The sequence below is a fragment of the Musa acuminata genome, chromosome BXJ3-4 (assembly GCF_036884655.1).
Source record: "Musa acuminata AAA Group cultivar baxijiao chromosome BXJ3-4, Cavendish_Baxijiao_AAA, whole genome shotgun sequence".
Taxonomy (NCBI): domain Eukaryota; kingdom Viridiplantae; phylum Streptophyta; class Magnoliopsida; order Zingiberales; family Musaceae; genus Musa; species Musa acuminata.
In genome coordinates, this window is record NC_088352.1 from 40,760,727 (window position 1) to 40,775,665 (window position 14,939).

Here is a 14,939-nt window from a genome sequence, read left to right on the forward strand (position 1 = left end):
TAAGATAAATGAATAAGATCAATCAAACTGTGGGATAATTAAGAAACAATCAATAAAGAATGAAAATAGAGGAAACATATAAGATTACTCCATTTGCAAAACAATAAAATGGAAAAAGATCATTTAAGATAAATAGATACATTCACGAGAAAGCTTTAAGTAACGCGACTATATAAGATTAATATTAGAAGAAGAGACAAACTCCAAATCAACGATTATAATACGCCTAAACAAAGCTCAATGTCGAATTAGTGCGGATCTTGTAGTCACATTTGACAAGGCGTATATAATTGTGGTGTTGAACCGAAATGTCCGATCCAAATTTGAGAAATTATCGGATCCGGATCCACAATTCAAACATTCGATTCGATTCGACCCGAGTCTGGCTCGACGAAACCAATCTAGCTGTTCACTCACGGGCATACCACGTGAGAAATATTCCCACAGGCGTTCGATACGACCCTGCCGTTAAAAAGGGAAGATTCGTGCACGTGATGAGGTGCATTATGGTAAATTCGAGCCGTTTTCCCCCGTTCATCGTATCACGCACATGACAAAAATGGCGCGAAGTTGTCTCTGATCTCCCGCCCCTTTCCGACAACGCTCCCTTCCTCTCTCTTACCCTAACGCCACGCACACACACACACACTCTCTCTCTCTCGCTTCTGAGCCACCCGAAGTCCGATCCTTGGATCAGCATGCTCCACCATCCGTCAGTCGACAGCGCCACCGCTGCGCCCAAGCGGGCGGCGCTACCCAAGAAGAGGGGCAGCTACAACTGTGGCCGCTGTGGCCTCCCCAAGAAGGGGCACACCTGCCCCTCCGCTGACGGCGGCCCCGCCCCGCTCCTCCCCCGATCCGGCCACGGCCTCCGCCGCGCTCTTTTTTCCGACGAGGACCGGGCCTCCTTCGCCCTCGTTCCGGCGCTGGTGGACGAGGAGGTGGCTGGGATGCCGGTGCCGGAGGTGGTTGAGGAGGAGGAGGAGGAGAAGGAGGACGACGAGGTGGACTGGACAGAGGAGGCGATGATCCTGCCGACGTCGTGCATGGTGGAGGTCCTGAAGCGGCTGTCACCCATGGAGCTGATGCGAGCGGCTGCGGTGTGTCGGGGGTGGAGGGGTTGCGTGAGGAGGATGTGGCGCTCCGCGGAGGAGCTCAGGCTTAGCGTTTCGCCTCGATCGCAGATCGGATTCGTCGGATCGCTGCTCCAAAAGTGCGCCGGATTGTCGCGGCTTACGCTGAGAATGGAAAGGTCAGGGCTTTCTCTGTGGGAAGGAAGATAATTGTGGATTCCGCCACTGCAGCAATAGAAATTAAAATAGACTAATTTATGGTGATAAAAAAATTATAACTTTTGTCCGAAGATTGCTAATAGATGAACTACATTAGGGTTTGCCTTAGGTCGTTGTTTTTTGGGTCAGATCTAAGCTTCCAGAGCTTGGATGAATGATCGATATGCGGCAAGTTATGATAAGAGTGAAAATATGTCCTCTACATAGATGGCTTTCTAAATGAATTTTTGATCAGAAATCATTGATCGTAGCTTTCATTTTGTTTTCTTCAGATCAATCCACGGAGGTAAGTCGGGCACTGTGTTCTAGATTGCTATTTCACATGTTATGATTAAATTTGAGGGAGCTGTGAGAAGAAAATGGTCGAGATATGGGTTTTACTTAACGAAGGAGTGGATGTATTCCTTTTATCCTGCAAGACTCACTCTCTCATTTCAATTTGTCTGTGAGATCTGCAGATCCTATGGCTTTTACGTTGATGTGTATATGTGTTTTAAATCGGGAGGGACGAACATGCATCAGCATCTGTGATAGATCAGGAAGGCCCTGTCGATATGCCTTTGCTGATCTATTAACTTGGCTGTATAATTGACCAAAGGTAGGACATTGTTGATCTGCATCGTGCTGGGAGTATGTAGACCTTAATACCATTGGCATACTACATTTTGCAACTTATGTTTCTTTCAATTATGTTTCCTCGTTTCTTTCTTTCAGTCTTTTGTTTGTGTCGGATCTGGGATCTAGAGATCTGTGCTGAAATGTTGACTTCTTACTATCCTTCTATTCTTTTTCATATTGGCTTTTACATTTGCCTTTTTTTTATAATATGTATCAGTGAAACACAAAGAATGCTGTGATAGCTAATTGCCTATGACAAATAGATATCTTTGAAGGTGCTTGATGGGGCTAGATTATAAATGATATCTAATTGTTTGCGTTGCTATTTTGTAGCAGTATACGTGTGACAGTTAAGTAGGACGTTGCCTGATGGAATACTCTTTTTTTCTCTTATTTTGCAGTGATGTTGATGCAACAATGCTAGCCTGTGTTGTGTTCTCACTGCCTAATCTAGAAGCTTTTGAGATAAACATGACCAAGAACACGGTCAACCGGATAACTGGGTAAGCCACTGACTTTTAAGCACATTCTGTCATATGATTTCTTCATCTAGCTGTGTTGGACTTTGAATATTCTTTTTTTTGTAGTTTCTAACGTGTCTCATCCGTATCTTACTACTCTTACGCGTTCGATCTTTTAGATGTCTCATCACTGTGATGTTACTGATCTAATACATTGGCTTGGGGACTCAGTGCCCATTTTTCTGCAGAATGACATGTTCTAATTTGATTTGGATGCATTTATCATCTTGGATCTGGATTTGTGCACAATCTGCATATAAGATTGTGCAACACTGCTATATATATTTTAATAAAGGTCATGGCATGTGTTTCTCCACTAATATGAAACAGTCCTTATTATCTCATGCAATGCTTTAAAACCAACAGTTGATCAGTATACACTCACACACACAACACAACACACACACACACATATATATATACACACACACTGTTTTGACAATAGACCTCTGATGCATTCCTTTTCTTACAAAAGTGCTGATGAAAACCTTCGTGGTACTTTTAATCTTGTGAATTCAATCAAATTAAGGTCCATTATTAGATATATTCTCCAGCTTTATGTATAATAATCATGTAAATTCAACCAAATTGAGGTCCATTATTTGATTTACTTTCCTATTTCATATGCAATGGCGTACAATTTTTCTTCCGAATGTTTATATGCCACCTATCTGTCCTGCTGTAGGAATGAGTTGAGTCGTTTTGTTTCTGAGAAACGATGCCTCACGACTCTTAAAGTTGAAGGCTGCACCAACATTGGATTTCTCAATATCTCTTCATCAAGTCTATCGACACTTTGGCTATCAAATCTTTATTGCATTTCAAAAATGGTATGCACTTCTATGTTTTCTGTAACAGTTAATCTGGGTTTTATTCATGTCCTTTTGCATGTGTTCACTTCTGTTCATTCTTGATAGGTCTTTAAATGCCCTAATCTGAGAGAGATTTCTCTTGATTTTACTCGACAAGAAAATGATTCGACAGATCTTGTTACAATGATGGAAAATTTGGGGAGCAGCTGTCCAAGGCTAACAAATATCCATATTGCATCAATACAACTTTGCAATGAAGCTGTTCTTGCTCTTACAAGTGCAAACCTGAGGTAAGTAATATGCTCTAGAAAAGTTAATTAAGATGCTCGATACATGACACTGGTGCTAATGTCAAATGTAGGCCTTGCATGGTATTTTTTCTCTATTATGTAGCAGATGTTAAGGCTCAAGTATAAGGAAATTTAATTTATACAGATTCATTCATCTGTACCAGATGAAATGGCATTCCAACAGCATTTTTTGTTATACTGCTCTTCAGTTCCTCATTTCAGTAGATTGATGTGTAAGTTTTATTTTCTCAGGTGTTTGCGTATGCTATCATTGGTTCTTGGTTCCAGAATCACAGATGCTGCTGTGACTTCTATAGTTTCGTGTTACACAAGTCTAGAGTTGCTTGATTTGAGTGGGTATGCTTCATTCTGTTATCAAAGAGTGCTTAAATGTAGCTATGATCTTTAATGCGCTGGAATAAAGTTAACTGTAGAATCAATTTTTGTAAGCTAATTGAACTCATGCTGCTTTAAAGCTTCATAAACTCACGTGTTGCTGTTTTCTTGCTTTTACATGTTGATCTGTAATTTTTCCAGGTCAAGCATCAGCGACAGTGGGATTCGCATGATATGCAAAGTGCTTCCTGAGACTCTATCCAGACTCCTGCTTGCACTTTGCCCAAATATTACTTCGAGTAAGCATTTGTTCTTCCATTATCACTTTGCTGCTTGTATACTCTGTACTATGAGCATTATCCTATCATGTTAGTTGGCTATAATCGTACCTGTTGCTTTTTGTCCGTGTCCATACTTTTTCAGGTGGGATCCAGTTTGCTGCAGTTCAGTTACCTCTTCTTCAGCTTATCGACTGCGGGATGAGCATAAGTGATACTGGTTATCATTATGAAAGTTCCCAAGAAAAACTATGTCCTAATATTGAAAGGAGTGGAGAATATACCATGTGTCAGAAATTATCCACCATGAAGTCACAACGGATCTACCAAAAACTGATTATAAAACATGCAAATTTGAGGAAGCTCAGTTTATGGGGTTGCTCGGGTTTGGATGTAAGTTAAAATTCAAAATAATCTAGTAGAGGCAACTCTAGATTCTGTATATTTTTTCTTTCTTGTCATACCTTTTGAACTGTCTGCAATATCGTAGGCTCTATACTTGAATTGCCCAGAGCTTAATGATCTGAATCTTAACTCATGTACAAACTTGCATCCAGGTATTATGCTGTCATTGACCTTTTTGAAATGTTATAATGACACTTGGTTGCTAACAAGTTTTGTAAAATTTATCAGAGAGATTGTTGCTTCGATGCCCTAATTTGAAAGATATACATGCTTCTGGATGTCAGGATATGCTAATTGGAGCAATACGAAATCAGGTACCAAATTTGTAAGCTACAATTAATTCATTTGTGAATGACAAAGAGGGCATTGTGTTGGGTGGATTGGAAACAAAATTTCAACTGAACTACCCTACACAGTTGGTGCAAATATAAAATGTACCAGCAGCTGAGTGTATTGTGTGTTGTCAGAAAGCCTGGAATTGCATTGGTTATAGAAATCACTGAACTACATATGACCCAATAAATAGTTAGTTGAAAAGGAAAATTCTGTTGCATAAACCTTCAAGAGATAATATTGTGAAGCCAAAAGATTTGAGTCTCAAACTGGGCGACATTCTATAACAATGTTATGATGCAGAAGAAAACTGAACAAGCCTTCCACAATAACTGAGGACCTTCTCAATTTGAGGTGTTCATTAGCAGGTGTAAACTAATGTTGTACACCTAGTACATAGATAGCTTGTCTTCATGATTGTTTTCCTGTGATGGAGTTTGATGAACTTATCCGGCTTTAACATCTTCTTTGAACTTAACTGAGAAAAACAAGGTTGTTCTGATTCTGCATGTTGTATCTTCTTTTTGTTTGTCATGTCTGAAAAATTCAGACAAACTCCTTGTTTTCTCTCTTCAGTTGTGTTTAGTAGATGTGTTTTTTTTTTTTTTTTCAGTTCAATTTTTGTATCAAAGGGGTATTGGGGATCTCACACCTTTCTTTTACATGCATTTTATCTGAAAAACTTGCTGTGGTCACTTTGCTTTAATCCATCCCCCTGCTGCATTGTTTAGCACTTAAAATTAAAAAAAATTCTTCTGCATTTCTCTTTTCACTTATTTCCGGTACTTGTAGGTACTGAATGAGTTTGTTGCTGTTGAAAACCATTTACCATGTAAGAGACTAGCTGATGGATCAAAAAGGGTCCAGGTACCACTTTTCATTCAGCAGGTTAGTGATTAGTATTTCTAGAGCTACACTCGCTTCTCAACTGTCTGGTGTTCTTTTTAATGTATCTCCAATAGACTGTCTGATGTTTGATGCTGCTTGCAGATATCTGATGGCAAGAAGCAGAAGAGAAGACAGATGACGCAATGCATTGTTCATCATGTCTAATCAGCAACTAGTATATGTATCTGTTAGCCAATAATAGCATACAAAATCAATTAGTTTCTTTTTTGTTAAGCCTTGGGCTGCTCTAATCAGTATATGTCTGCCTTTTTAGACTGACTTTTGGAGTTGGGGGGGTTGAAAAGGAATAAGACTGCTTACAATATCTTACATTTCACTTGAAAATAAATGTTGATTCAATTAAACATGACAATAGCCTCCAAAGGTTTTAGCATCAGGCAAGTTTAACTTACCACTATGATTTTTCAGCTTTAGATTTGGTTTTTTGGTTTTTCATCCAGTGTGGGTAATGTATAAATGTTGAATGGAAGCTTCTACCCTTGAAAGCCAAACAAACTTACTGTACCTGTATGGTTTATAATTAATTCACTTTCTCAGTTTATCATAGATTGGCTATCTTTTATTTCAGTTGTATCAATGTCATGGTTGTTCATTGTTTGATGATATCACATTGTCATGACAGAGCAGAAAACTCGATCAGCTTCTACCTTTGCAGAATCATCATCTCCACCCACTGATGGAGTAAGAGCATGATGTGTCATTTAAGATACGTTTTTCAGAACACACTATCTCTTGCACCTTGAGTTTCACTAATGCCAATGAATCTGTACTTTCGTTCCCATCCAATCAATATGCATTGGTATATGTTCAATCTTTTCAAATAAGATAGATCTTTGGTGTTACATTGTGCCACTTATATTCTGATGAGGCTTATGATAATGTATCTTCAACTTTATACAATCTGCATTATTGGGAAAACAATGATCCTCATTGTTGTTGCTCATTCTGATACTGATTGAAGTAATTCTTTTGGTCATCACAAAGCCAATATGTAAACTGTGAGCTCAAAGTTTGGTTTTCTAGCTGAATATGTGCTAGATTTGTTGACTTCATGAAGTCAGTCAGGCTTATGAATGCCAAATTTGGCAACTTGGTGACCAATTTTTTGAGGATTTCTTTAAGGGAATTGTTGATAAACTACAATCTTCTTTTTGTTTAGCAACTGGTCATCTTCAAGTAATTTCGATAAGTGTTTTTTGTCATTAGTTATGACTTTGCACTTTCATTATTGACAGTTTCCATCCCTCCTCGAAACACCCACTATCAAATATCCTAATTTGTTTTTTGTATTTTAAAGAATAAGCAGTGAAAAGGAGATTAGATTGAAGAATCTTAGTTAGCCCTGCATTTGTTATTCTTTTTCAATCTTTCTTAATCCAAATTGAGTTGTCTATTTATCAACATTTATATGTTTGTTAAGAGAAAATGATTCTGGATCTCCTTTAGCAAGCAATTAGCTAATCACATATGAGCAACTTCATGTTTCAATCTTCAACAAAATTACTTGCTTGTAAGAAGCTTTTGCAAGAGCAGAATCAACTCCAAACATGCCATACAAACTATATAAAACCAACAACAGAGCTCAGCAGTCACAGTTAATAATTCATGCATGACTATAATCAAAGAAATAAATTTCCCATTATCACAATATTCGAAGTTGGTAGAATGTCTAAAGAACACTAGCAATTAATTCTCCAAGCACCTAATTCAAAGCCAATTACCCACAGGATTGGCTCAACCTATTTGCTTCCTAATTCAATGAATCAATAATATTTCTAACCACAACCCATCCCTGTCAGCTTTAGATCTGTTCCTCCACAGGACCACATGAAGGTGGCAGACTTCTTTCTCGTTGACCCATTCATCCCCCATAAGAGATGTTGAAATGGTAGCAAGGTTGGGGAACACTCTCCTTGCCTTGATCAAATCATCGCACTGTGCATGTTCCCCATCGACAGCTCTCAGCCTTAAATTACACCTCCATCACTGGCAACATGGCTTTGCTAACGCCAAGAACAAATCGAGGGGGGTGTGGGGAGGGGAGGAGATTCGCAGGGAAGGTTTGCATTATAATTGCAGGAATAAAAGCACACACTGCACACCAACAGCACTAACACGTAGAAGAGTTTATTGGACCTGCACACACACCGGTAATAAACAATGCAGACAGATTGAGATCATAGCCAACAAGCTAACACCGCTTCATGTCCTTGGCACATAAGAAAACCCTCTCACACAGACAACTGCACGTAACATGTACTGCGACCACGATATAGAAAACACAGCAGACAGCATGGATATGCTCGTCCCAGATCCGGCGACCACGCCTCGTGTTGGCGTTTTGACTGTGATCAAGAACCAGCTGTTATCACGGCTTTTGATTCCTCAGCTTCTACTCTTGCACTTCTCCATTGCTCTTGGTGCTGCGGTAAGAAGAAGCACGGTCGACTCAGAAGCAATCCACAAAGAGAGAGAGAGAGAGAGAGAGAGAGAGAGAGAGCACTGACCGAGTCCTATGGCTTCCGATCCTTTCATTATGCGTAAACGCTTGCAGGAATCCACAAACATCCTGGATTATTGATTTGACGAGAGTAAATGATCCAGATCTATAGCAGTATCGATGGGAAGAAGATGAAGCGAGTCTTACTCCCATGGAACATCTCCAACGAGCATCCAGTCGCCATCCTTGTCTTCATAAGTTGGCACGTACTCAGAACCATTGATGAGATCCATCAGCTTCCCTTCATTCGTGAAGTCCCTCCCGTTCATTCCTTGAGAGCCACAGTTTGCTGTGATCGGAAGAAACATGCAACATAAGATGATGATTTCTCTTTACTCTCGTCTTTCCTTTTTCCAGCTTAAACAAACAGCAGATGATGAGAGCTGCAGAGACAAAACTCTATTTTGATCTACCGAGCATGAGAATTTTATTGTGGCATGGGATACAGTAATGGCCTCCATGACCGAGTGGGTCACCAACCCATGTGGGGTGCAAAGCTCTGCAACTCACATGGGCACTGTCTCTCATACACGTTATGATTCCCCGATAGACATGATCGGGACGTATCCACCGGGGTAATTTGTACGCTACGACGCATGGTGTCAAGGCTGCAGCCACACTTACCACTGGTGAAGGAGCTAAACATCTTCTCCAAGGCCATGGAGAGCTCTTGATAGCTCCTGTACATTTTGAGGTCAACCTTACGTAGGTATGGTGCCCCATCCATGCAAACCTTGACAAAGGCAGCCGTGTTGCCCGGCTTCTCTCCTTCCTCCTTGCTCGCCTTCTCGGATTGGACAGCCAGTATGTTCTTCCTGTATGATCTAACAGGTGGCCAACCCACAACCTGTGCCCTGAGAATAAATACGATTGCAACATATGATCAGTGATTAGTAGCAGATAATTCCTCATCTTGTGAAAATATCTCGAAGGTCTCAACTATTTCTATATCTTCTGTTGTCTCTTTTTTTTGGTATCTTCATATTGACAGTGAAGTTTCCTGAGATGTACCTTTTTTCTTTTTTTTTGGTTGACAAGAAGATGATAACATTGGAACATGTTATGCATGTGTCCGGCGGCCTTAGAATCTCCAGTATATGTTTGTCACTTCATTCAAAAGCTGAATGCTTTTCTCTCGTGGCAAGCTTAAAAAGTTTGAGTAGAACTTCCAAAGCAAGACTCTCATGGAGAGAGAGAGAGAGAGAGAGAGAGAGAGAAAGAGAAAGAGAGAGAGAGAGAGCATATTCACAGAAAGGAGGTGCTCTCATCCTTGGTTCCACGAATGGAACATTTATCATGCTTGTCTTTGCTAAGAAAGAAATGAAGAACAGCAAGGCATGGATTCCCATCATATCATGGAAAAGACAAGACCTACACACACCATACTTCTGTTCATCCGTTCCAACAATAAAAGAAAAAAAAAATCAAAACCATCAAATCTCAGAATAATTTTATGAACATGGAAATTACTATGAACTTATATCAACAAACCCCCCCCCCCCCCCAAAAAAAAAACAAAAACAAAACAAAACCAAAGAGAGAATATTGAGAGACTTACTTCGGAGCAGGAGGCCTCTCGGGGTCAGTGGCAGACGCAGCAACGTTCTTATGGCTCGGCGACCTCTTCATCTTCTCCGCCGCCACCTCCTCCACGTCCACCGTGGTCTGAAGCTTGAGCTTCAGATCGACAGTCTCCTCAAACGCCCTCTTGCCTGAATTCTTCGTCGCATCGCCTTCTCCTCCTCCTCCGCCGGCACCACCGCCTGGCAGTCCCAGGCGCAGCTCCGTCTCCTCCAACCCCAAGCTGTAATCTTCCATTACAGCCTCCTTCATTCTCCCAAGCTTCACCTTAGACTCCTCTCGAGACTACTCTATATTTAGAGCCCGAAACAGATAGAGAGAGAGAGAGAGAGCAGCGGAGGCAGCTCTGCGGCTAATTATGTGGGAACTTTTACCATGGTCGGTCGTACGACCGAACCCGGCATGGGACCGACACGTGTCCGACGGATCCGGTTGCCGCCGGGTGACGCACGATGACGTCGCCAGCTGCTTCCCGTCGTGGAAGTGCGCGCCGCCGACTAAATCGCCGATCCCGACGGCGCGGAGAAAGGTAGTGCAGTCGGGGACCCGCATGTCACACGGCGCCGTGTCGGCTGGCGATTCGGGACCACATATCCGACGGCCGAGATGGCATCTCCCTCCGCGGGTAAAGTTCCCGGGTCCCAGAACTGGCGGGGCCGTTAAAACGGTGGCACACCCAGGGGGCATGTGCCGAGATTCGTGCAAAAAGACATAAATAAATGAGAACCGTCCATATGAAGTTGGATTTTAATTCCTTTAATGCTCATTTAAGCTTATAAACCTTAGATCAAAATGGCCTTAATGCTGAATACTGCACGAAATGTAGAGATTTAGTTCTCAATTAACCGAGGACGGTGGATGGGATAGAGTTGCAATCAGAGTAATCATCTCTTGGAGAGGAATATTTCAAGTTGGGTACAAGGAATATGATAGCTAGATTTTAGCTCAAAAGGTGAAGGTTTGAGCTGTTTGAGTTGAAGGTTCTCTAAGTCCACGCCAAAGGCACTGATTCTCCAAAATATTGATGGATAAAACTTATGTAAGATTGTATTCATTTTATAAATTTCCAGAAATCTATTTTGAACTCAATTTTGTGTTTTTCTCAAAATTAATTGGGAATCAATTGTTGTACAAATCTTTTGTTTGTTTATATCATATTGCATGTAGTACTCTACTTTGCATGCTTCATGTGGCTAATAAAGTCTAGCATTGTTGGGTTTACAAGTGTATTAAGATTTTTAGATATGTGATTGGGAATGCTAGTATGAGAATGAGTCCTTGTAAGTTCTAGTACATGAGAGCAAGATGTAAAAAATAATTTGGGTGCTTTTGGGTTTCTGTTTAGGTGTTTAAAAAATGTGCTCTCTAAGATTTCTAAAGAGGATATTCTCTAGGGTTTTTAGAAAGCATGAGAAAAAGGTATAAATCCTTTAGAGTTTATGCAAAATGATATAGAAGAGGGGTTATGCTTGAGTAAAGATAACTTAAGGATCTTATAATTGATCTCACATGATAAGGAATTTAATTTTCTCTGTTGATGTAGTTGAAAAGTGTCGAACTACATTAATCTTGTGTTGGCCTTATAGTATGTTCTTGATTATTCATCTATACATTTTTATTTTGGTTTTGGAAGTATTCTTCCCCTCCCAACAAGTGGTATCAATATTCAAAAGATTTGATAATTAAATATTCAATAAAAATAAACGATGAAAATTGAAAAAGTGCGGATCATAAGTATTTTCTCGACAAAAAATCCTAAAGCTAATGTGGATAAAATAATTATCAAAAGAGAGATTATTGGGATTGACAAGTATTTTGAGATTCTTGGAACTAGTGTCCTAAGAGACAATGAATCATAATACGAGAAAGAGTCCTCGTGAAGGAAGAAAACCCTAACAATTAAGGTTTAATTTTTCTATAAATATCTCATGTATTCTTAGATTTTGGTTAGAGATGATAAGATGTAAGGAATACCTCTTAAGTTTTTCTTTAGGGTGTCTAGAAAAAATGCTTTCTAGTGTATCTAGAGAAGGTGAGAGAAAGGTCAATTTTTTTTTAGATTTATATGAAAAAATATACAAGGAAATTAAACGGTCCTCTAATTGATCTCACATGATAAAAAATTAAATGTTTTTCATAGATATAAATTGAAAGGATCAATCCATATTAATCTTACATCGATTTATTATTATTATTATTATTATTATCATGCTTCTTCTTCTTCTTCTTCTTCGATAGTTCCATATTGTTATATTTGTGTAACACATTAATTACCTTTTCAACTAAGTCTAATGCAACACAACTCTTTCATTTGACTTTAACTTTGATGCAAAGCATTTCCAAAAATCGTATATAGAAGCGAAACTTGTGAAGAACCATATATTATATCCAAAATTAAAGACAAAAGCATGTGCACATACTTATCACAAAACCAATTAACTTCGAGACAAAGGTAAACATGTCGGTTGGATGGACGATATATATATGAAAGCCTAAAGTCACTGACCTCATATATATATATATATATATATATATATATATATATATATATATATATATATATATATATATATATATATATATATATATATATAATTTTTTTATAATTTGACTTGAACAATGATATGGAAGATTGTTGAGTATTCACAATGCCTTACTATATTTATGATTTGCCATACAAAAAAAATTCTTTTATACTCTAACAAGGGACCTCTCACCCAATTAGCTTATATGCTACCTAAAAACTACTAAGGTCCCGACACGATAAAAATGACCTCTCGATCGATCGGTTCATCGGCTATAATACCACTGTATATGAAAAATATTCCCTAACGATTGATGATGTCAATCTAACCTCATAAGATTGGCATTATAAGAGGAGTTTGAACCTTCCAAAAGTTTGGGCCTTTACTTTTATTTTACGTATTAACTATCGCATGTTTACATTCTTTAATTGGCTGACCAAATCTTGGACTTAATGTTTGATAAGACTCACCTCGATCTGACCTCATCAGATTAGCATTAGCATTAGAAAGAGGGAGTTTGAGATGAATTCTCGCATGTTTCCGTTGGCTACGTGACCAAATCTTGGACTTGATAAGACTTTGGAATCTAATTGACAGACAAATGCTTCATCTTCTTCCGTATGTCTTACTAAATATGCTTCTCGGCCACGCTGCATATGTTAGAAGACCAAACAAACATCACGCTTTTGTCTACTTCTGGTGCCGACAGGGGAAGAAGATTATGCATGAGCTGGTCAATGAATTTACTGGCATAAGATTAACGAGACTAAACTTGATCATGGAAGGAGAAGAAATCACCGAGAGTTTAGTGTCAGAAGAGTCACAAAAGTTCGGGACTGCGGACTTCTCTCCCACTCGAAGCGATGTTCGAGGAAGACGGTCCAAGGACAGCTCACGTGCATGTTGACACGAAGTTGCATGCCTCCGCTTAATTGCTTCTCGTCCGTCTTCCTGTCCGCATTGGCTGGTCAGCGAGACAGCAGAGCGTGTTTGTAGCCCTCGTGGCTACACGTTGCATGCTTTGTTCACATCGACGTAGCCACAGAAACACGCAGCGAAGCTCACCGTCGTGGTAGCAGGCATGGATCTTGCTGCATCGTCACAAGTGACAACCCCGAGAAATATCTGGGGACCAGGAGTCGATGATTCGGTGGCATGGGCTGGTGCAGCCGTGTGAGGTGTTCCTGTGACCTACAGCAATAATGTGGAGAACAGCCTTGCTACGGTTGTAAGGTGTGCAATTTGTAGATCCGTACCAGCCGTACTCGTCTGTTCTACTCCCCATCGAATCTGAAAAGAGAGAAGATGAAGCCAAACGCATCTGTGGGGTTATTAGTTTTGAGAGTATTAACGTGGTTAGCAGATACATGAGCTTAGGGTTTTTCTCGCGGTCAGAAGACAGCGGTGCTGATGAACAGCAAGTAAACAGTTGGTTTCTGATTATGAGATTGAGAGGACGGAATAGGGTTTTCGGGTCCGCCAGCCACCCGTGTGGCTCGTCGACCTCCTGATCTCTCTCCTTGATTATGGACAGCGTGCGTGCATGTGGGTGTGTTAGCGCAGGATGACAAGGACCTTCAAGGCAGACAAGGAAAGGCATTTAACTGCTGCTGTGCCCGACGATTTGTGAAGGCAGGCAACACTTCAATGAGACGTTGCCTCTGTCTTCAGCATTATGTGTGTGTGTGTGTGTGTGTGTGAGAGAGAGAGAGAGAGAGAGAGAGAGAGAGAGAGAGAGAGAATCATATGTCATATACATCTCTTTCGGATGAGCTGGAGGATAATTACCTATTGAAATTGCTGTAGCTTCCACGAAAGAGCATGATGTTTCCATCATCTGGGGCAAACCTATTGGTGGTATGAGGCAATGATACCAAGGAAATCTCCGTTGGTTTCCATCTACCATGCATGCGTATCCACTCGATGCAAGAGAAACTGAGTGCAGAGATGGATCAGTGGCAATCAACAACGCTGCACACGGGGGAAATGAACACGGAGGAAGATAGCAAATGGTTGGCATTCAATGAAGGTCTCATGTCACACATTAGTGCTGTTGGTTGCACATCGCTGCCTCCCATGCTTGCCGATCCTTCCCAACATCTGCATTACTTTCGTGTTGTAGGTGCACTGTTAACTCACCCGAGTTGATTGGTGGTCCATGTTTTGGATAAGGAAGAGATGAACGAAGATGGATTACCCACTAATCGCTTCTCTGTAGAAGATTTGTGTTGATGATAACACAGCCTTGAGAATAACTTCCGACGACCTGCAACTACTATCTCTTTCAGCTTTCGGCACTAATTATGAGTCCTCACCGAGATGACATGAAATGCATCATCTCACCTAACTTCTCTCCATGCAGGGCAGGGCTAGCGCGAGAGTTTTCGGACTTTGTGCTTGTCTGATTGATCTCCCATGCGGTTCAGTAAACAAAAAGGAAATTGATCAAGCAACAACTATTCAGAACAAAAAAAAATCTTCTATCCTGATCCAAGAACAAGACCGAGCAAAAATTTACAGTGTTCTTGGTACTGAACCA

General features: G+C 40.3%; 2 protein-coding genes across 3 annotated transcripts; one reads left to right on the plus strand and one right to left on the minus strand.

The window, feature by feature from the left end:
• The first annotated feature begins 571 nt into the window (after positions 1–571).
• On the plus strand, positions 572–6,860 carry LOC135584781 (F-box/LRR-repeat protein 17-like). 2 transcript variants are annotated; one of them, XM_009400294.3, is made up of 11 exons: positions 575–1,252; positions 2,312–2,413; positions 3,117–3,261; positions 3,349–3,533; positions 3,786–3,890; positions 4,071–4,168; positions 4,293–4,540; positions 4,638–4,704; positions 4,781–4,866; positions 5,678–5,773; positions 5,876–6,694. In XM_009400294.3, the coding sequence occupies exons 1-11, from the start codon at positions 699–701 to the stop codon at positions 5,936–5,938; spliced, it is 1,749 nt and encodes a 582-aa protein (XP_009398569.2). In that variant the 5' UTR covers positions 575–698; the 3' UTR covers positions 5,939–6,694. The 2 variants fall into 2 exon arrangements, with proteins under 2 accessions (XP_065003711.1, XP_009398569.2); XM_065147639.1 differs by lacking the exons at positions 4,638–4,704; positions 4,781–4,866 and having other exon boundaries at positions 572–1,252; positions 5,876–6,860.
• Positions 6,861–7,901: 1,041 nt separating this feature from the next.
• LOC135634783 (auxin-responsive protein IAA30-like) lies at positions 7,902–10,202 on the minus strand. Its single transcript, XM_065145378.1, has 5 exons — positions 9,853–10,202; positions 8,919–9,148; positions 8,442–8,583; positions 8,302–8,363; positions 7,902–8,217 (listed from the first exon to the last, which is right to left on the minus strand). Exons 1-5 carry the CDS (start codon positions 10,125–10,127, stop codon positions 8,180–8,182), a joined length of 747 nt encoding a protein of 248 aa, XP_065001450.1. The 5' UTR covers positions 10,128–10,202; the 3' UTR covers positions 7,902–8,179.
• Positions 10,203–14,939: the final 4,737 nt, after the last annotated feature.

Excerpts from the sequence above, each read along its gene's own strand:
- LOC135634783 (XM_065145378.1), bottom strand. The coding sequence starts at position 10,127 with ATGAAGGAGGCTGTAATGGAAGATTACAGCTTGGGGTTGGAGGAGACG. Across the intron at positions 8,584-8,918 it reads GTTTAGCTCCTTCACCAGTG|CAAACTGTGGCTCTCAAGGA; the intron begins GTAAGTGTGGCT and ends TTCCGATCACAG. Across the intron at positions 8,364-8,441 it reads GTTGGAGATGTTCCATGGGA|GATGTTTGTGGATTCCTGCA; the intron begins GTAAGACTCGCT and ends TCAATAATCCAG.
- LOC135584781 (XM_009400294.3), top strand. The coding sequence starts at position 699 with ATGCTCCACCATCCGTCAGTCGACAGCGCCACCGCTGCGCCCAAGCGG. Across the intron at positions 4,705-4,780 it reads ATGTACAAACTTGCATCCAG|AGAGATTGTTGCTTCGATGC; the intron begins GTATTATGCTGT and ends AAAATTTATCAG. Across the intron at positions 4,867-5,677 it reads TTGGAGCAATACGAAATCAG|GTACTGAATGAGTTTGTTGC; the intron begins GTACCAAATTTG and ends CGGTACTTGTAG.